The sequence below is a fragment of the Myotis nattereri genome, assembly GCF_964212035.1.
Source record: "Myotis nattereri genome assembly, chromosome: X".
Taxonomy (NCBI): Eukaryota; Metazoa; Chordata; class Mammalia; order Chiroptera; family Vespertilionidae; genus Myotis; species Myotis nattereri.
In genome coordinates this window covers 2,720,243-2,740,797 of record NC_138078.1, presented here as the reverse complement: position 1 = coordinate 2,740,797, position 20,555 = coordinate 2,720,243, and the positions used below count along the sequence as shown (strand labels likewise).

The 20,555-nt window shown below is 50.7% G+C and overlaps 1 protein-coding gene across 1 annotated transcript in view; it reads right to left on the bottom strand.

Annotated features, from left to right (window-relative positions):
• Nucleotides 1–20,555, bottom strand: part of SHROOM2 (shroom family member 2) — a gene marked incomplete at its 5' end in the record, with an annotated part of 94,188 nt that extends 73,633 nt beyond the window's left edge. The window contains one exon of the mRNA XM_081080914.1: nucleotides 20,391–20,555. Within this exon, the coding sequence (XP_080937040.1) occupies nucleotides 20,391–20,555 (165 nt within the window). The remainder of the gene's footprint in view (nucleotides 1–20,390) is intronic.

Below are 20,555 nucleotides of genomic sequence, written 5' to 3'. Positions count from 1 at the left end.
CGCTAACCCCAGAGAATCTCTCCCCTGTGAGTCATCGGCCGCCGGTAACTTCTCCACGCTGAGGCTCTCTGTCTGCTTTGCTCGTGGAGAAAACACACGTGGGCCCCGGCTGCGTACTCAGTGGGTTGAGTGTCGTCCCCATACGCCAAGGTAGCGGGTTCGATCCCCAGTCAGGGCACATACAAGAATCAACCAGCGAGTGCATGAGTAAGGGGAACAGGAAATCGAAGTCTCTCTCTCTCTCAAATCAATTTTAAGGAAAACGTCTTGTACCAGGACTGGCTTCCCATCTTTGGCCCTAGAACCCTCAACGTGCTCTTGTCACCCTGAGGACTAAAAGGGAAGCAAAGCCAGCTGCCTGCTGTCTGGACAGATGGGGGCCCTGCTATCACCTCTCCCAGGCGGTGACTGGGCAGCTCTGGTCGCTGCCACCACCGACCAGGACGTCAGCTCCTGCCAGAACCAACCAGTCACATGTACTGCCAGGACAACCGGAGCGCAGGGAGGCTGACAAGGTTTGCTGGAAATACCCCCCCAGCAACACGTGTACATTGCTGTGACATTCCTACAACATGTGTGCATTGCTGTGACATTCCTACAACACGTGTGCATTGCTGTGACATTTCTACAACACGCGTGCATTGCTGTGACATTCCTACAATGTGTGTGCATTGCTGTGACAATTCTACAACACGTGTGCATTGCTGTGACATTCCTACAACACGTGTGCATTGCTGTGACATTCCTACAATGTGTGTGTTGCTGTGACAATTCTACAACACACGTGCATTGTTGTGACATTCCTACAATGTGTGTGTTGCTGTGACAATTCTACAACACACGTGCATTGCTGTGACATTCCTACAATGTGTGTGTTGCTGTGACAATTCTACAACACACGTGCATTGCTGTGACATTCCTACAACACGCGTGCATTGCTGTGACATTCCTACAACGTGTGTATTGCTGTGGCAATTCTACAACATGCGTGCATTGCTGTGACAATTCTACAACACGTGTGCACTGCTGTGACATTCCTACAACACGTGTGCATTGCTGTGACATTTCTACAACACGTGTGCGTTGCTGTGACATTCCTACAATGTGTGTGTTGCTGTGACAATTCTACAACACACGTGCATTGCTGTGACATTCCTACAACACGCGTGCATTGCTGTGACATTCCTACAACGTGTGTATTGCTGTGGCAATTCTACAACATGCGTGCATTGCTGTGACATTCCTACAACACGTGTGCATTGCTGTGACAATTCTACAACACGTGTGCATTGCTGTGACAATTCTACAACACGCGTGCATTGCTGTGACAATTCTCCAACCTTCTGGACCACTATTCAGACCAGCCCATAAAGGGTTATTTTCCCAAGTTTAGAGGCAGGGGAACTGCTCAGAGATTTTCAGTGACGGTCCAAGGTCAATGTCCGGCTCCCTACCTCATAATTCTGTGGCCTTCATGCCACACCTTGCTGTGGTTTTTTGTTTGCCTGTCCAAATGGAAATAGCCATTGCTTCGCCACGTGTGCAAACACATGTATACATGCAGACACACACACACACAGAATTTGGTTTTTTAAAAAACCCAAGCACTACAGCTGTGCGTGAAGTAGAAAGAGAAAGCCAGCCCCCCACGCACAAGTGCGGGCCACACACTCACGCGCCTCATTTACTTCGTCCTGTGGACTCTGGACACAGATGTAGCCAAGGTGACCTTAGGGCTCAGGGGCTCATCAAATGAGCAGCCCCACCTCCAGAGCCATGGACTGAGCCGACCTCAGCTCACAGCCCTGCCCGTCCACCAGCTCACAACTCAGACTAACACAGCCCCAGCCTCAGTGTCCCACAGCCGGAGCATTAAATCATGACTCCCCCAGCTGAGCATGTGAAAAAAGCGCTTCCACCGACAGGCAGGAGGAGTAAACGGATAAAGCATAGAGAGCGGAGGTCACCAAACTTGGGCCCACAATCAGGATCCCGGGCCTGCGGCCCCCTTTTCTGACAGCTCTCAGGAGGCTGTGCTGCTTCAGAGACCCGCTCAGAAAGCCCCTCCCTGCTGTAGAGCATCTAGCCCGGCGCCTGCAGGCCACAGCTGGTAGCCAGTACCCCATCAAACAGCTCAGCACCCCACTCTCTTTCTCATTTAAAACCCCCTCTCCAGCTCCTGCCCAGTCAGTGTGGCTCAGTGGTTGAGCATCGACCTATGAACCAGGAGGTCACGGTTTGATTCCCAGTCAGGGCACAGGCCCGGGTTGTGGGCTTGATCCCCAGTAGGGGGCGTGCAGGAGGCAGCCAATCCATGACACACTCTCATCATTGATGTTGCTATCTCTCTCGTCCTCACCCTTCTTCTCTCTCTCAATCAATAAAAATACCTTTAAAAAATAACACACACCCCTCTCCCCCGGCTCCAGCCTCAGCACACAGGCATCCTGCTCCCCTTCCTGTGACCCATGGCCACCAGAGCGCAGGCAAAGCCAGACCCTGCTCCCACCCAAAAGGAACCCACGTGGCCTCCCATGCATTGAGCACGGAAACCATGCCAGGCGCAGGGCAATGAGGCGGGGACGCATAGCCCACCCTGCCAAGCCCCAGAGTTGCAAGTGGGGGAAACTCAACCTGAAGGGGCGAGCGCAGCTGCAGGAGGCCCAGGGTCAAGGTGGGACCACCCAGAGAGCTTGAGTACACAGGGGTTCTGCTGGAACTGCAGCCTGCGGGACCCGCTCCGTCTCCCAGTCTCGGGGTGACTGGCACGGGCAGCCAGGGCAGATGAGCAACGAGAAGTCACAGATCGATACTCATCTCCCTGCTGACGGGGCCAGGAGCACGGCCTGAGCACGTGGTGCTAATGACACATGTCACGGACGCACTTGGCCAGGGCGGTGCAGGCTGTCCTGGCACCCAGGTCCCCGAGCAGCGAGCCGGCCCACTGTCATCGGTGCGCACGTGAACAGGAAAGGAGAAGTGACGAAGAATGCAGCTTTACGCCAGCTCGTTTATTTCTCATTCCCAGCTGAGTTCATGGGAACAGAACACGGAGAGATTCTCACCATTTTCTAAGGACCCGAAGCGAAAATTCAAACTTCATGCAGTCATGGGATTGTCTGTACAAATGTTAGTTTCATGAAGCAAGGACACAATGGAACGCGTCTCTCCTAGGGAGAGTCATAAGGCCGATCACCCCAGTGAATGAAATGGGCTTAACTACATTCCACGTGGTTTCTTTTTTCTTTTCTTTTTTTTCAAATATATTTTATTGATTTTTTACAGAGAGGAAGGGAGAGAGATAGAGAGTTAGAAACATCGATGAGAGAGAAACATCGATCAGCTGCCTCCTGCACATCTCCCACTGGGGATGTGCCCGCAACCCAGGTACATGCCCTTGACCGGAATCGAACCTGGGACCTTTCAGTCCGCAGGCCGATGCTCTATCCACTGAGCCAAACCGGTTTCGGCTCTACGTGGTTTCTTTCATTTTGTTCCAAGAGCAGTCTGTCTCCATTCTCTCCCACAATTCCCCTTGTGACCACAATTCTCCTCTCTCCTATAACCCCTTGTCTTTCCACTATTACCTGTCATCCCCACAGGACACCATTCCTCCCACAATATCCCACAGCTACCATGATCCCTGTCTTTACACACGTGCTTTGCTTCTCCCACAATTCCCCTTTCTCTTCCATAACCTATTGTACCCACAATGCCTTTTCTCCCACAATTCCCTTCTCTATCATGATGCCTTGTCATTCCCCCAATTAATCTCTCTCCCATAACCCCTTGTCATTCCCAATGCCCCTCTCTCCCATGAGCTCTTTTCTTTCACACAAGTCCCTTTTTTCACATACGAAACCATCTTTCCCACAACTCAACTTTCTTTCCCATGCTGCCTTGTGATTCCTCTTTACAATGACACCTTTTCATAGAATTCTGTCTTTCCCCAAATCCCATGTATAAGGGAACCGTGGGACTATGAAAAGAAAGAATTGTGTAAGTACAGGGGATCATAAGAGAGAAAAAGTTTTGGGAATGACAAGAGATTATGGGAAGAACAAGGAATTGTGAGAAGGAAGCCATCATGGAATTAAAATGGAATTCAGGTTAACCTTAGGGGTGATGGACACATAGAGGCAGGGTGAGAAGGACAGGGAATTATGGGAGAGAAATGGAATTGTAGGAATGACAAGGATTCATGGGAAAGAAAGAGGGATTGTGGGAACACCAAAAGTTTATAGGAAAAAGGGAATTGTGGGAAGGACAGGGTATCATAGGAGAGAAATAGAATTCTGGGAAGTACAAGAGATCAAGGGAATGATAGTGGAATTATGGGACCAACCAGGTATTATAGAAAGAAAGGGGATCATGGGAGTGAAATGGAACTGTGGGAGACAAGGAATTATGGGAACGGTGCAGAGTCATGGGGGAGAAGTGGAATTGTGGGAGACACAGGGATTGTGGGAAAGATGATGGCATGCATAGCTGGGGAATTGTAGGAACAGTAGGAAGGACTAATTAGACAATGAAACAGTCCTACTGGGGGGAAGCCACAGGGCATGAAGCGGGCTTGAAATACATTCCTCGTGATTTCTCCCATTTTTTACCAAGAGAAATCTCTTTTTTCTTTAATATTGAGCTGCGAAGAGAATTTTTAGAAACTTTAATTTTCTAGATGGAGCCCTTTAAGCTACTCCAAGTATATATTATTATCCCATAACCTCTGAAGTTTGCTACGTAGGGGGTGTTTTTCCAAAGCTTCCACTGTAGGGAGAGTGAACTTCCTTCCAGGAGAAACCTAACCTGCCCTGCCCTGCCCTGCCTCTGAGACATTTGAAAACGACGAGTCCATTCATGGAAGGAAAACTGCTCCACGCCTTGCTCCAAAGCAGAGACCTGGCCTCCTCCCAGCCTGAGAAGCTGGCGCTCCCAGCAGCGCTCAGGGCGCCGGGCCCTGTGGGGGACATCCTGGAGTGTTCGCATTGCAGCGTGTCCTACCCTCCCAGGACCGGAACCGTCTGCTCCTACACCCCCCAGGTTCGGAACCGTAATGGGGCCCTAATGGGAGAAAACAGCCACGTTGCGTGGCCGGGCGCAGCTCAGACACTGCACAGTTCAAAGGGACCTGAGCAGCACAGAGGGGCGGGGGCCCTCGCTGGCATCCCCACTCCCAGAGCTCCTGAGCCTGCCCGCCCTGGGCCGGCCCTGAACCAGGAAAGCTCGCACAATTGCTTTGGTGCAAAGGCACCTCTAGGTTTATGTACCCCAACTTCTATCTTCTCTTTTCTCACTAAGAGTCAATGATCCTTTCATGTTTAAACAGTTGAACTAGAGAGAATTTAGGGAAAACCCAGAATGTACTAACCTCCTTCACCTAAACCTAAATGTTGCTTCTCCAATTATTTTCTTTTATTATTTTATTTTATTTGTTAATCCTCACCCAAGGATATTTTTCATTTGATTTTTTCCCATTGACCTTTTTTTTTTTTAAGAGAGAGTAGAAGGGAGGGGGAGAGATAGAAAGAAACATCAATGTGAGAGAGACACATCAACTGGTTGCCTCCTCCCGCATGCACCCTGACTGGGGCCTGGGATCGAGCCTGTAACCGAGGTACGTGCCCTTGACCAGAATCGAACCCACAACCCTTCAATCAGCGCGCAACACTCTATCCACTGAGCCAAACCGGCCAGGGCTATTGCTTCTCCATTTAAATCTTAAGCATGGTTTCAGGATTGCTACCAGAACCAAAACAAAACAGAAACAAAAATGGCTTTGTACAGTCCTCTCTCTTTCTGAGAAAAGTAACTCCTACCTGATGGCGTTTCCATGGCATGCCATACAATTTTACACGAATTAAAGGCATGGCGACAAAAATAAAATGTTACTACTTATGAAGACAATTCAGCTACAACCTGGTGGCGATAAAGAATAACAAGAAAGTTTTGAGAACGTGGAGAAGATTTATTCGATTACACAACAGGTTTTTATTCTCGAGTGCAGTTAATTGGGCAGTAGGCACGTACCCGGAATGGTTGGTAATCTGTGCAAAATTAGGCAGCTGACTCATTGCATGAGTTACAGTTTCGTGGTGATTAACACATTTATATTGGGCTACAGCTTGGGGCTAAATTACAAGGCCAAGTCTGGCCTTCAATGCTGCTATTGTAAGTGGGTCCCCAAAACTGTTTAACATTCACCCTGTCTCCCAATCAGACTGTGCTTGAAATTACCTTCTTCTCTATGAAGCACACAGGCCATTTCTATGCCTGGTCTGTAATCCATTAAAGCAGTGAGCACACTTGCACGCAGAGACACTCTCCATAACTGCCTGCTAGTAACCTTTCGGCTACCTCGTCACTTCTTCACCTACTGACATCATAATTATGACACCATAACTATCTCCCCCATGAATAGCAGGGTGCGTGCTATTTTTTAAAAAAAATAAAATAAAAGGAGCCTGGCGGTGTGGCTCAGTTGAGCATCGTCCGTGCACTAAAAGGTTCGATTCCCGGTCAGGGCATATGCCGGGGTTGAAGGCTCGAGCCCCAGTGGGGGGCGTGCAGGAGGCAGCCGATCAATGATTCTATCATTGATGTTTCTCTCTCCCTCTCCCTCTCCCTCTCCCTTCCTCTTTCTCTAAAATCAATGGAGGGCCACAAGGCATCAGAAGGAAGGGACAATGATGTCCTCCCTCGAGGGTCTGTCCGATTGCCCACTCTGGCTGGGCAAAAATAGGTATAATTCTGATTCATTCCGACCCGATTGTTGTATTGGCTGTTGTCATGTTTTTATCTGACAATCTAAGGCAGTGGTTCTCAACCTTCCTATTGCCGCGACCCTTTAATACAGTTCCTCATGTTGTGGTGACCCCCAACCATAAAATTATTTTCGTTGCTACTTCATAACTGTAATTTTGCTACTGTAAACAATATGTAATTATATATGTGTTTTCCGATGGTCTTAGGCGGCCCCTGTAAAAGGGTCGTTTGACCCCCAAAGGGGTCGCAACCCACAGGTTGAGAACCGCTGATCTAAGGGGAAGAGGCCAGTGCCCCTGACTAAACAGGTGCTGCGTGTCTTAAACATTCTAGCGGCACAGCGGTTGAAAGTTGCTGCTTATACCCAGCTAAAGTGTCACATGCCCCGTCGCTGAGGTCACGGTTACTGAGTTCCAGCCATTGTGTGGGAACTGGAGGAGCGCCCTGGCCCCTGCCTTGCTGGACGCCTACAGGCATCGGACCCACGGAGAGCCAGGAGGCCGTGCGCAAGTTAGCGACACTGCGACTGTCCCGGCGAGCAACAATGCAGGCAGCGACATCACCGGGCTGAGAAGAAGCCGCAACACAAGACCCTCGGGCTTCAAAGAAGCTGGGGATCTGCAGGCTGAGGAAGGTTAGGAGGGAGAGACGTAGGGAGGAGTCCCAGGTTTGGGGACAAAGCTGCGGGCAGGACGGCAATGCAGGAGAAGTAAGGGAGGTGAGGGAAGATCAATGAATGATCACCGTCTGATCACTCTGAGTTTTCGGGCCAAGCCCTGGGTCAGGACTGCACACAGAGATTCAACATTTGTCTACAGCCCGGCCGGTGGGGCTCAGTGGCTGAGCGTCAACCTATGAACCTGGAGGTTATGGTTTGATTCCCGGTCAGGGCACATGCCTGGATTGAAGGCTGGATTCCCAGTGCTATTTAAAGTGTGGGGCGTGCAGGAGGCAGCTGATCTATGATTCTTTCTCATCATTGATGTTTCTCTCTCTCCCTCCCTCTCTGAAATCAATAAAAATAGATTTTAAAAAATTAAAAATAAAACAAACCCCCCCCAAAAAAGTTGTCTACATGCACCTGATCTTCCTAGGGAAGGAAAGGGACCACATAGAGGAGAGATGAGAGATGAGGGAAGGACTTTCGGAAAACGAACGCTGCAGTGGACGGACGGACACAAAGGCAAGAGCCAGGGGAGGGCAGGCGTGTGAAAGAAGATGCTTTCAAGAGAAGGAGACATCTTTTCAGATGGGTCATCTCAGGGCTAAACTCTGGGAAGCAAACCAGTTCCCATCTCAGGGCACAAGCCCCTTCAGTAGTCAGCGGAGGACAATGTCAAGTTCACCTCGGTGGGTAAAATCTCACAACTCCGCAGAGTGCTACCAGATTCCAATTACTTTTCCCCAAAACACCCCTCACTGAACATGGGAAGGACCCGGAAATCCTGCTCCCCGCGCCCTCCTCCGGCTCCAGCTTGTAAACCCTGGGGACGTGAGCTGTGTCAGATCTTTACGGTTAGAGACACACCAGGCCAATCGATTCAAGCCGCGCAGGCCTATCTCGACAAGCCCAGATGTTTCCTTCCCAAACTTTCATTCCCGACTCAGGGTAGCTCACGGCGAAGGGAAATGAAAGGCAAGCTGCGTGACCCAAAGAAAGCACACGATTGTTTAAACACTGACATACTTGACCGATACAAAGCACTCCGTTTTCCAGAAGCCAGGGCTGTTTTTCATAGGCCTGTCTAGAGAAATCTAAATAATAAAGCTCAGTACATTCCACAGTACAAAACATGGCGTTTTTAAAATTCCAAGTGGCGTCCACACAGCTAAGCTTCCTTGAAGTTATCACCTGATTCCCAAGATTGTCGATAAGAGCACTGCCCAGAGGCAATGAATAATCAGATGTATATGGTACAAAGCAAAGACTTGGGGGGTGCGCGGCAGGGGAGGGTTATTACCAGAAATAAGATTATTACATGTACTGGTCAACCTCTTCCTTTATTTTCTCTTTTTTCCAAGATGGTTTTAACGCTTCTACAACAAGAGAAAACAGTATCACTGTGCTTGCGACTTTACAAGCCCATGTGCAATTAGCACAGATAAGTATCGCGGTGCTTACAAATTTGCAAACACGTGCACAATTAACACAGGCAGGAGCAGAGTTTCATCAGCTTCAGCATTTTCAAGCCGCAGGCAAACAACTTCCTTCACCTGGGCTCTGAGAGTCAGCGAGCAACCAGTCCCGGGCTCCCGGCCCCTGGCCCCACCCCCAACACCTCCCCAGACTTTCATGAGCAGCCCTGTCCTCCCCGCCCTCAGCTCCCACACCAATTCCACTTTCCTCCCGAGGCCACTGGAATACTATTCTCCTTTTTAAAAAATATATATATATATATTTTATTGATTTTAGAGAGAGAGGAAGGGAGAGGGAGAGGGAGATAGAAACATCAATGATGAGAGAGAATCATGGATCGGCTGCCTCCTGCACACCCCCTACTGGGGATCAAGCCCACAACCCAGGCATGTGCCCTGATTGGGAATCGAACCGTGACCTCCTGGTTCAACCACTGAGCCACACAGGCTGTTCCACACAGTCTCTTAAAGCTGACAAATTTCCCATTTGTTAACGGGAAAGCTTGGATTTCACTCTGATTTCATTTGTTAGAATAGCCTAACTCTTATAAAAAGTAACCCAAGGAACGTGTAATGGCCCAAACACAACAGAGGCTTGTTTCTCGCTCACGTCATGGTGCTACTGGAAGGGTAAACGTGTGTCAAGCAGCGACCAGCCATGCTCACTCCAGACCGGCAGTAGTGGACAGCAGAGCGGCTATAACAGGCAAACTCCACTTCCAACTTCATGTGATTGGGTAGAATTGTCACATGGCCATGCCTAGCTGCAAGGGAAGCTGGGAAATATAGTCCAACAGTGTGTATAGAAGGAAGAGGAGATGCTAACAGCCCCTCCTCGATGCCTGTGGGTCCGACTCCATGCCTGGAAGCCTTGAAATATTTAACCTTCACCTTGCTTACTACTGTCTCTTCCCAAATCACTTTTCTAAAATTCCATTCTTCTGAATAAATAAATAAAATTCTGTTCTTCTGCCCTGATCTGAATGGATCTGAAAGAGCTACCGGTCATTAATATGATTAAAAAGAAGAGACATTATTAAAAATAACTGGGGGTGGAAAGGAGGGAAGAATTGCTCCACTGGGCTGTACCTAGCACAGTGACTGTACTGGTGCTGGATTAGATGTGTATTTTAATTAAATGCTTTCTTTCAAGTCTAAATGGTCAAAATCAGTGACAGAACCTCTAGGAGACCCCTTGAAATGTTGCCATACAAAATCCAGCCTCAAGTCTTTCCAGAGAAAGTCAGTGGTTCAACACACTAACATTACTTTTTACAGCTTTCCAAAATCTTAATGAAGCAGGGTTAAATAGGAGAGGGAAAGGAGAGATTTAATTCGCTAGAGCTAGCTTCACCTATTACCTCATTTAATTCCCATGACAATATACAAAAACGGGGATGATTCTAGTTCAGGGATTTTTAAAATATGCAATATCTATTTAGTCAGAGGCACTCACCTCTTTTCCCTTATTGTTAAATAAAATGACAACAGCCAACACAATAGTGGCCATGTGAGTGGTCTGAGGTGCATCTTATTGGTCACACCGCATAAGTTTATGTTTGATTGGTTCATTCTTGGTACCAGAAATCCTTACCTACAAGTATAGGCACCTGATTTTTTTTTAAAAGTCACTTTGGAGCAAAAAGGGTAGCTGCATACTATTATCACTCATTTTTTGTAAATCAATCAAAATTATACCTATTTTTTTTCAGATCACACTTTTTGGTGTACCACAGAATTTGGGTAATTAGCTCATGTGTGTCATCAGGTAAAAAAGGTTGAAAATCACAGTTCGACGGCCTGAAGGATTAGAAAGGTTAAGGGCAAGGTGGTGGCTGCAGCCGTCTCCTCGCGCTGCCACTGGTCACCAGTGGGCACCTTCCCTCCACACGGAGCCTGGGTGGCCAGCGGAGGGCGGAGGTGCCCATGTTCGCCTCACTGAGCAGAGCCGGGCCCCTCGGAGCCGGCAGAGGCCCTGGGAGCCCCGATCACCTCTCAGATCTGCCTCCACCAGGAACTGACTTTCAGGAGAGCAAGAAAGTCCTACCTGACCAGCACGTGACCAGCCCCAAAGAAACACTGGAAGCTACGGCCTTCCCAGAGCCCCAGGAAGCAGCCCGGCCAGGCCTCCCCGCACAGCCTCCAAACGGCCCCCGCAGTCACACGCTCCCACCTACCTGTACCTGGGAGCGCCTCGCCCTAGCAGGGAGGAGAGAAGCCAAACAGACAGAAAGCAGCAGAGCTCAGAAACTGAATCTATGCCGAAAGGCTAAAAAAAACCCCCACAAAAACAGCTAAATAGCCTCAATGATAGAGAGAAGGCCCATGAAACAAGATCAGTGTGGTATCAACAAGGAACATTCGAGAACAAAAAGTTGGCCATTTGTAAAACACTGAGAGCACAAATTTAAAACTCGGTGGAAAAACTGGAAGACAAAGTTGCACAAAATTCCCCCAAGAAGAACACAAATACAAAGGCATGAAAAATAAGACAGAAAATGTCAGAACCAGTTCAAAGGTCACACACAGAAAGGTGTGTCCCCTCCCCTGGGATCCGGACACGGATCCAGACACGGATCCGGACACGCAGAGCAGACCCCTGCCGAGCGCCCGCGGACAGCTTCAACTGAGGCTTCTGCACCGAATAACTCTCTCTGCTGAGGTCAAACAATGGCATTTGCAACACCCGCCCCCCCAGGTGTTTCAAAGTATTAAAAGATTTTTCATACTTAGGGAAGCTTTGGAGGATGAATCAGTGATAAGTACATAAAAATTAAGCAGAGAAACCAAACTATCATTAACCTTAGTGATTATGAAAACCTGTGTCTGTGTGTGGGCGGGGGGATTATTATAGTTCATACCACCAGGCTCAGCACTGAAAGATCCTGGCAAACAAAATAAACACTAAATATTAGTTCAGTGGTCCTCAAAAAGGGTGATTTTTCTCCCCAAGGGACATCTGGCCACGTCTGGAGACATTCATGACGGTCACGACTAGGATGAGGGTTGCTAATGGCATCTCGTGGGTGGAGAACAGAGACACTGCTAACCGGCCCGCAGTGCACAGCCCCAAACGACAAAGAATTATCTGGTCCAAAATGTCAATAGTGCTAAGGCTGAAAAGCCCTCTTCTGACCAAAATTAGGAGGTAAGACCAGTGGGAGTGTGGGGGCCCAAGAAACGTGCCCGGGGAGTCGGTGGGAAGGAGACGTGAAGTCACTAGTCGCCTCTCAGAAGAACGAACACAAGTAGCAGCGCAGAATGTAAGCAATGCGGGCAGCACGCAGCTATAAAAGTTTCCAGTTGTCTCTGGGGAGGAGGAAATGACCTGGGAGAGGGCCGGTGTGACCACAGCCTGAGGAGCGATCTGATTATTTAAACTGTGCCAGAACCACTCGGATGAAAACAAAAACAAAGCTCAAAAGGACACACTAACATTTTGTCCCTTTCCTTCTATGGGTGAGTAAAAGGGTTCCTTTAAAGCTCTCAGACTCCACCCGCCTGGGTTCTCCTCACCTTCACAACTGCCTTTGAGCTGAAAGTCTTAGTCCCCTTTGCCCCAAAAGAGAGACAGTCTGCAGCCCTTTCCCGCCCACCCCCACGGACAGAGGCAGCTGACACCCCCCACAACTAAAAACCCCAGAGATTTAAAACACAGCCCAGCGCCCGGCTGGCGTGGCTCAGTGGTTGAGCATCGACCTGTGAACCAGGAGGTCACGGTTCCATTCCAGGTCAGGGCACAGGCCCTGGTTTCAGGCTCGACCCCCACTAGGGGGTGTGCAGGAGGCAGCCAATCCATGACTCGCTCTCATCATTGATGTTTCTCTCTCTCCCTCTCCCTTCCTCTCTGAAATCAATAAAAATATCTTTTAAAAATAAATTAATTAAATTAAACACAGCCCAGGTACAAAGTGATCCTTCTGCTTTGCAATGCAAAACATCCCGACTTTCCAGAGCAACCTGATCTCTTTGAACGGAAAATAAAAGGTTAGTGCAATTTTTTTTTTACATTTATAGTCATTTTTTTAAATGTTTTTATTGATTTCAGAAACAGGAAGGGAGAGGGAGAGGGTGAGAGAGAGGGAAATAAGAACATCAATGATGAGAGAGAATCATGGATCGGCTGCCTCCTGCACGCCCCACACTGGGGATCGAGCCCACAACCTGGGCATGTGCCCTGACCGGAATCTAACCGTTGAGCATCCTGGTTCCGTGGTCGGCAAACTGCGGCTCTCAAGCCACATGCGGCTCTTTGGCCCCTTGAGTATGGCTCTTCCTAAGCCTTAGGAGTCCCCTAATTAAGTTAATCACAATGTACCTACCTATACAGTTTAAGTTTAAAAAATTAGGCTCTCAAAAGAAATTTCCATCGTTGTACTGTTGCTATTTGGCTCTGTTGACTAATGAGTTTGCTGACCACTGTCCTGGTTCATAGGTCGATGCTCAACGACTGAGCCACACCGGCAGAGCCAATTATTCTTTAATGGTATTCGAGTGTCCTTCTCCTAAGGTATGTCTCCCCGCTCTCCCCGAAAGAGAAGCCTTAACATGCAAACTGCTGAACAGACCAGGCTCGCCCTACCCAGGACAGCGCACATGCCTGGCCCAGCGGGTAACAGAACAGACCCTGCGCTGGGCAACGGCCACGTTTTGAAAAGGCCCAAGGGAGCAACATGCAGCCCTGAGCTCTTTCCAAATCCTTCAAGCGGGTGAGAGTTGTCAGCTCCCCGAGGTGCCTTGCAAATTCCTCTTCCCAGCGCTCCCCCTCCCTGCCCCCCAACCCCCCACTCCCCGCCTGGCTACAGCGTTGGAAAGTAAAAGAAGAAAGACCTGAATCAAACTTGTGTGTTCGGCCTTGACATCCTCAAATGATCCCGTCAAATATGTACAGTGCGCCCAGGGTACAAGAGGCGCTCCCAGAGCCCGGGAGAAACCCACAAACCCAGGTTTATTCTCCGCTGGCACAGAACAACCTTGGCAGGAGGGCGGCCCGCACGTCCGAGTAGGAAGACGGGCCCCTTCCCAGCAAGGAGCCGTTTTGCCGGCCCTGGGAGAGAAAGGTGAGTTCAGGAACGCCAGCCTCTCATCGCTCCTGCACTCAGCTCTGGGCAAACTGCTTTCCTTCCCCCGCCCCCCGCCCCCCAAGACTGCCAGGGCGTGCTGAGGATCACTCAGACTGGACCAGGAAGGGCCCATCCATGGGGTAGGGAAGTGACACACAGCTTCCGTCCGTAGCTTTCACACCCTGCGAGCCTCTGGGTTTATAGGTGGGAGTCAAGCTAAATTAATTTGTGGGGGTTTTTTTCTTTTTTTTAGAGAGAGGAAGGGAGAGGGAGAGAGATAGAAACATCCATGAGAGAGAATCATGGATCGGCTGCCTCCTGCACGCCCCACACTGGGAATCGAGCCCGCCACCCGGGCCTGTGCCCCGACCGGGAATCGAACTGTGACCTCCTGGTTCCTAGGTTGCCGCTCAACCACTGAGCCATGCCGGCTGGGGAAGCTAAATCAATTTCTAAGAGAAAGATTCCTCCACCTGGGGAACCTCAAGGCCCCGGGCACAAGCCCTCAGAGGGAACCCCAGAAAGGCCGACCCCGTCAGTCCCAGAGCCCCTACAGAGTCCCACCCCTAATTCTCAAACCTGCTCTCAGCACTGACAAAGGACTTGGTTCTTGGGGGCAAAGAGAAGCCCATCAGGACAAGCTGTCATGCCCAGGGTCCCCAGGTCCCCAGTGACGAGGACAGCATGGTCCATAGAAGGAGCCCCTTGTCCAACCTCGAGGCCAGGCGAGGTGTCAGTGCCTCCGAGAGACCAGTTTTGGCCTTGAGCCCTTGATTTACATAGGACATGTGCCACCCGCTGTGGGACACACACCCCCAAACCAGAAAGCATGGCTGGGCTCTCTCACATCCGGGGAAATGCTAATGGGCAGAACCCCCAGAGAGAGTGAGTCAGGACACTGGACGGGACGGCCCACAGCCCTCCCACCGCCCAGGGTGGCTCTGCTCCCCGAAGGCAACCTGACATGGGCGCAACCCTGGGAGCAGGCCAGGCCCGTCCGTCTCCTGTGGGGCTGCTGGCCGAGGCTCTGGCATTCTTGGGGGGGGGGGGGAGCCTCAAGACAGGCCCAAAGGAGGGCCTGGCTTCATTCCTTCTCTTAACAAACATTCCCGAGGCCGCAGCCTGCCGACACCCAGCCGGGCACTCGGTGCTTTCTCAGAATTCTGACATTTTAGAAATGAGCTTCCCCCATTCCCCACTCCCACTGACAGTGTTTTGTTTTGTTTTATATATTTTTGTATTGACTTCAGAGAGGAAGGGAGAGGGAGAGAGAGGCAGAAACAGCCATGATGAGAGAGAATCATCGATCGGCTGCCTCCTGCGCGCCCCACACTGGGGATCGAGCCCGCAACCCAGGCATGTGCCCTGCCACCTCCCATTCATAGGCTGACGCTCAACCACTGAGCCACTGAAGGTCTAGGCCAGTGGTCGGCAAACTCATTAGTCAACAGAGCCAAATATCAACAGTACAGCGATGGAAATTTCTTTTGAGAGCCACATTTTTTAAACTTGAACTATATAGGTAGGTACAATGTTATTAACTTAATTAGGGGACTCCTAAGGCTTAGGAATAGCCACACTCAAGGGGCCAAAAAGCCGCATGTGGCTCGCGAGCCGCAGTTTGCCGACCACGAGTAGGCTTCCTGGATTGATGGGGAAAGCAACGGCAAGGCCAGCGGGACCTGTGCAGGGACCTGGTGCCCGGGATCCCCTCACAGGCCCTGGACACACAAAAAGTCAACGCCTGCGTTTTCCCAGGACTCTGACGTTGCTGGGAGCAGCGGGCTGTTTGGCAGCCCTGGTAAATGCCACTGCTCCAGTCGGCGCGGCCACCTGCAGTGGGGGTCTGGGGGCACTTCACACAGGCACTTCACATTCCACGGATGCCACTCCCGGGAAGGGAAGTCGGATCCCCTTCATTCAAACTCACCCAGAGCCCGAGCGTACCAGCAGCCCCTGACGGCCTGTAAAAGGCAGCACTGGCCGTGCAGGCTCCTCCGATTTCCTTTCTCCAGCTACAAAACTGCGGACCCAGCAAGTATTTGTTTGAGTTTTGCTATGTAAATAAAGCCTTTTATCAGGGCCAGCCGGGAAGAAAACAGCCCAGCAGGCAATGACTGGCCTCACCAGGGGCCTCCCAGCGGAAGGCCCCACAGCCCCTGTCTTCAAAAGAGGCATTTGCTTTAGACACGAAAATCCTCTCAAAGCAAAGGTGCCACCTGGGTACCTATCGAGGGAAAGGGCACCCAGGGGACGTCCCGCAGTCTGGAGGGGGTCTTCTGGTTGTCAACCCTGGAGAGGGGGTGTCAGTGGGTAGAGGCCCGGGATGCTGCTAAACATCCTACAATGCCCAGGTCAGCCCCCCAGAGAGAACATCCCGGCCCAGGATAGCATAGCAGCAGGTTTACTATAAAAACTCGTCAGATGGCCCTAACCAGTTTGGCTCAGTGGATAGAGCATCAGCCTGCGGACTCTAGGGTCCCAGGTTCGATTCCGGTCAAGGGCATGTACCTTGGTTGCAGGCACATCCCCAGTAGGGAGTGTGCAGGAGGCAGCTGGTCGATGTTTCTCTCTCATCGATGTTTCTCTCTCATCGATGTTTCTAACTCTCTTTCCCTCTCCCTTCCTCTCTGTATAAAATCAATAAAATATATTTTAAAAAAACAAAAAAACTCGTCAGATGGATATGAGTCGTTCACTATGGCACTGCAGCGGTGGCCCCGGCTGCAGGGAAAGCAGGGACATTCGGAGCCCAGAGCTGGTCCTCAAGGTCCTTCTCAAGACTCGCCATGTTGGTGACCCCCAGCGCACATCTATCCAGTGGGCTACCCAAGGCCTCCATCTGAAGGTCAAGGCCTGAGGCAGCCTGGTGTGGCGCCCCTCCCAGTTCTAAGATGCACACTCTGTGAGGCTTTCTAAGAAGACCTCATTGTCACAACAGTCCTTGCACTGGGTCCGGCTCCTCCCAGCCAGATTCTGTCAGATCGGCAAGGCACTGTCTAAGACCCCAGGGCCCAAATATATATTTAGTCACAAAGTTGTTGTTTTTTAAATCCACACCCAAGGATATGTTTATTTATTTATTTACTAGAGGCCTGGTGCATGAAATTCATGCACGGGTAGGGTCCCTAGGCCTGGCCAGCAATCAGGGCCAATCGAGGCTTTCCCCGGCTGCAGGCTGCCGGCCAGAGCCTTCCTCGTTCCGCACCACCCCCTGGTGGTCAGCGCACATCATAGCGAGCGATCGAACTCCCAAGGGGTCACTTTGCATATCAGCCTTTTATATATTTTTTATATATATTTATATATATTATATATGTATTTTATTGATTTCAGAGAGGAAGGCAGAGGGAGAGATAGAAACATCAATGATGAGAGAGAATCATGGATCGGCTGTCTCCTGCCCGCCCCCTAGTGGGGATCAAGCACACAACCCAGACATGTGCCCTACTAGAAATAAAACCCGTGACCTCTTGGTTCATGGGGCAATGCTCAACCATTGAGCCACACTAGCCAGGCTATGTTTATTGATTTGAGAGAAAGAAGAGAGAGAAACATCGATCAGTTGCCTCCCATATCCAACTGACCAGGGATCAAACCCGCAACCTTTCTCATGTACGGAATGACCAACCAACTAAGCCACCCACCCAGGGCTAATCACGAAGTTTTTTAAGTGCACAAAGTCGATTAGAAGAATTACTATGAGACCTGAAGATTTTTCGGTAGCAATAGGGAAAGAAAGAGTCCAAGCTCAGGTTTATCCAAATTCTGGTGTGAAACAAGTGTCCCCAATGCTCATCACAGAGTCTATCTCCATCCTCTCTAAGTGGTTAGAGCTGCACCCGCTCTCCTTCATCCTTTCCTAACAACGTGGTAGTTACCATAACTGCCAGCTGCTGAATTGTAAGCCAGCATCCCTGACAACTAACCCAGGAAAAAAGACAGTTATGGAAATACCGTCAATACCGTTCCGTGTGTGCATGTGTGAGCATGCATGTGCGCACTTACACGTGTGCATGAACATTTAGAACACAAGCCCAAGCTGCTCTGAATGCTCTCCCTCCAGAGCAAAGAAACCACAAATCTCCTTGAAGCAGCAGTTAAAGGGAGGGACGCATGAGTATCTCAGATAAGAATCACAAGCATTTGAGTCTGTAAAATCCTTAAGCACAGTGCAGAAAGGCTGAGCGCACACTGCTTCTAGCCCGGCCACAAAAATGTTCCCTCAAAAACCTTAGCAACCAATAGGCCAACTCAGGGGCCAGGGCATCCCAGCCCCGAGAAGGCCCCGGTGTCTGCCGGTGCTACTGCCCCCGCCTTCGGTTTGCGGAATGGCGCCTCTTAGACACGGAGAACAGGAGGCCATTACACTGGGGTTTCTAGAACTTTGGGGTCCTCTTAGACACAGAGAACAGGAGGCCACTGGGGTACCTATTGCCATATGGGTGATCACTTCGTAACTTATATAAATGTCGAATCACTGGGTTGTGTACCGGGAACTACTATAATATTATACGTCAACTGTAATTGAAAAACAAAAAATATTAAGCAAAAAGAAGGGGGGAGAACTTGGGGTACCTGTAGAAAGGAGGAGATGCTCTGGGGTCCCCTTAATCAGCTTCTAGCAAGACAAATAAATTGTAAAGTGACTTCCAGCTTTCTCCCTCGGTTTAAGGCCAAAAAGCAAGACTTCAGCTTAAATGTTTTTCAACTTGTTCCACCTGCTATGAAGACACAGGGTGGGGCAAACGTGGGTTTACAGTTGTGAGTACTCAGCCAGTTTATTCTTGTATTGTTATTTAATTACTGTATTCTCTTCCATACAAACAACGGTAAACCTAGGTTTGCCCCTCCATGAAAGTTGAATCGTGTATCTTTTCTTTAAAAGAATACATGAGATACTAAAGGTCTGAGACATTTACCCAGTATCTTTAATTTTACCATCAGAAATGTCTTGTAAAACCTTTATTTAAAAGGGACAGGCAAGCCCTGACTGGGTTGCTCAGTGGGTTGGGGCACCCTCTCATACACCAAAAGGTTGTGGGTTCAATTCCTGGTCAGGGCACATAGCTAGGTTGTGAGTTCAATCCCAAGTCTGGGTGCATATGGGAGACAACCGATCAATGTTTCTCTCTCCCCCTTGCTCTCTCTCTAAAAAAAATTAGTTAAAAAAAAAGTTGATACACAAGGATATATTTTTTAAAATAGATACAGGCAAAATATGCTTTCATACTCAAACATGCGGGAAAAGTGCCCTTGCTGGGCCAGGTCACAATGCCTGCCCACCATCTTTCCAAAGAGCACACAGTTCAACACCAAGTCAGCGCACTCTCACCAAGCCTCCCCTCAAGTCTGCAGTTCTGCAAAGATAAACCGGAGCCAAAGCATGGAACAGAGAAGTTTGATGGCTCCTTGGCTATCTGAACCACAAAGCCACTTCCCAAATTCATGGCCGAGGGCGGCTTAGCCTTCACCAGGCTTCTCCCTGCACCGGACAAGCAGGAAAGCCCAGAGAAGGCAGGTCACCTTCACTGGCTCCCAGCAGCCAAGCATTTCACATTGGAAATGGAACTTTGTCCCTAGGAATGCCCTGCCCAACCCTTCCCAAATGAACGCGCCAACCCCACACTTGGAGCCAGAAGAAAACAGGAAGATTTGGTGGTTGTTTGCGTGTTTTTACGGGTTCGGCTGGTCCATTTCAAGGTGGGTTTGTATTTGACACAAGAGAATTCAGTTTTAAAACAGCCCCCTCTCCCCATCTCTTACAGGTGAAACACATTCCGGATCAGACACACTAGGAATCGTTATTGGAGCCGAAACTCCACGTCTATAAAGGCGCTGAAAAGTTCCCGTAGCTTCGGCAGGTCTCCAGAGCGCCGTGGAACTGGAAGCTGAAAGTCAGTAAATATTGATGGGCTGATGGGAATCGAGAAGCTGCGCCCGCGGCAGCTGCTGGGCTGGGTTTCCCAGTGATCGGGGCGCGGGTCCGAGGGGCGCAGAACCGAGCGTCCACCGAGGCGCACGCGGGTGGGGCGGCTCCGTCCACCCCTGGGCACGTGGGAGCGGCTCTCCCCGGCCTCTGGGCAGCCCCACAGGTGCAGGCCGCTGCGGGCCAGACCGGGAGGGGCCAGGGACCCCGTCCGGCTCCTTCCCGGAGGGGGAGGGGAGGGGACCCGGAACAGAAGCCATTTAAACTCTGCGCGGGGGCCGGGAGCCAGCAGGGCTGGAAGCCGCCACGGAGCGGCGGGGCTGGCGCCCGGACTGCACACCTAGACGTGGCCCGGAGTCCACCTCCCCACGGGTGACCCGGCCCGACGCGCGCCCTGGAGCCCGGGGCGCGATCGCTCCGCTCCCTCGGGTGCCCCCACCCCCTCCAAGCCCCCCGCCCGCCGGCGCGCTGTCACCGCGCGGGTCCCGCGCGCGCCCTACCTTGGTGATGACCAGCGGCTCGCCGTGCTCGCGGCCGCCCTTCAGGGTGAAGCCCCACGGGGCGCCGCCGTTCAGCTGCACCTCCACCAGGCGCCCGCCGTCGGCCGTGCGCCCCTCGGCCTCGGCCAGGCGCTCGGGCCGCGCGCGGGGCTCGGCGCCCTCCAT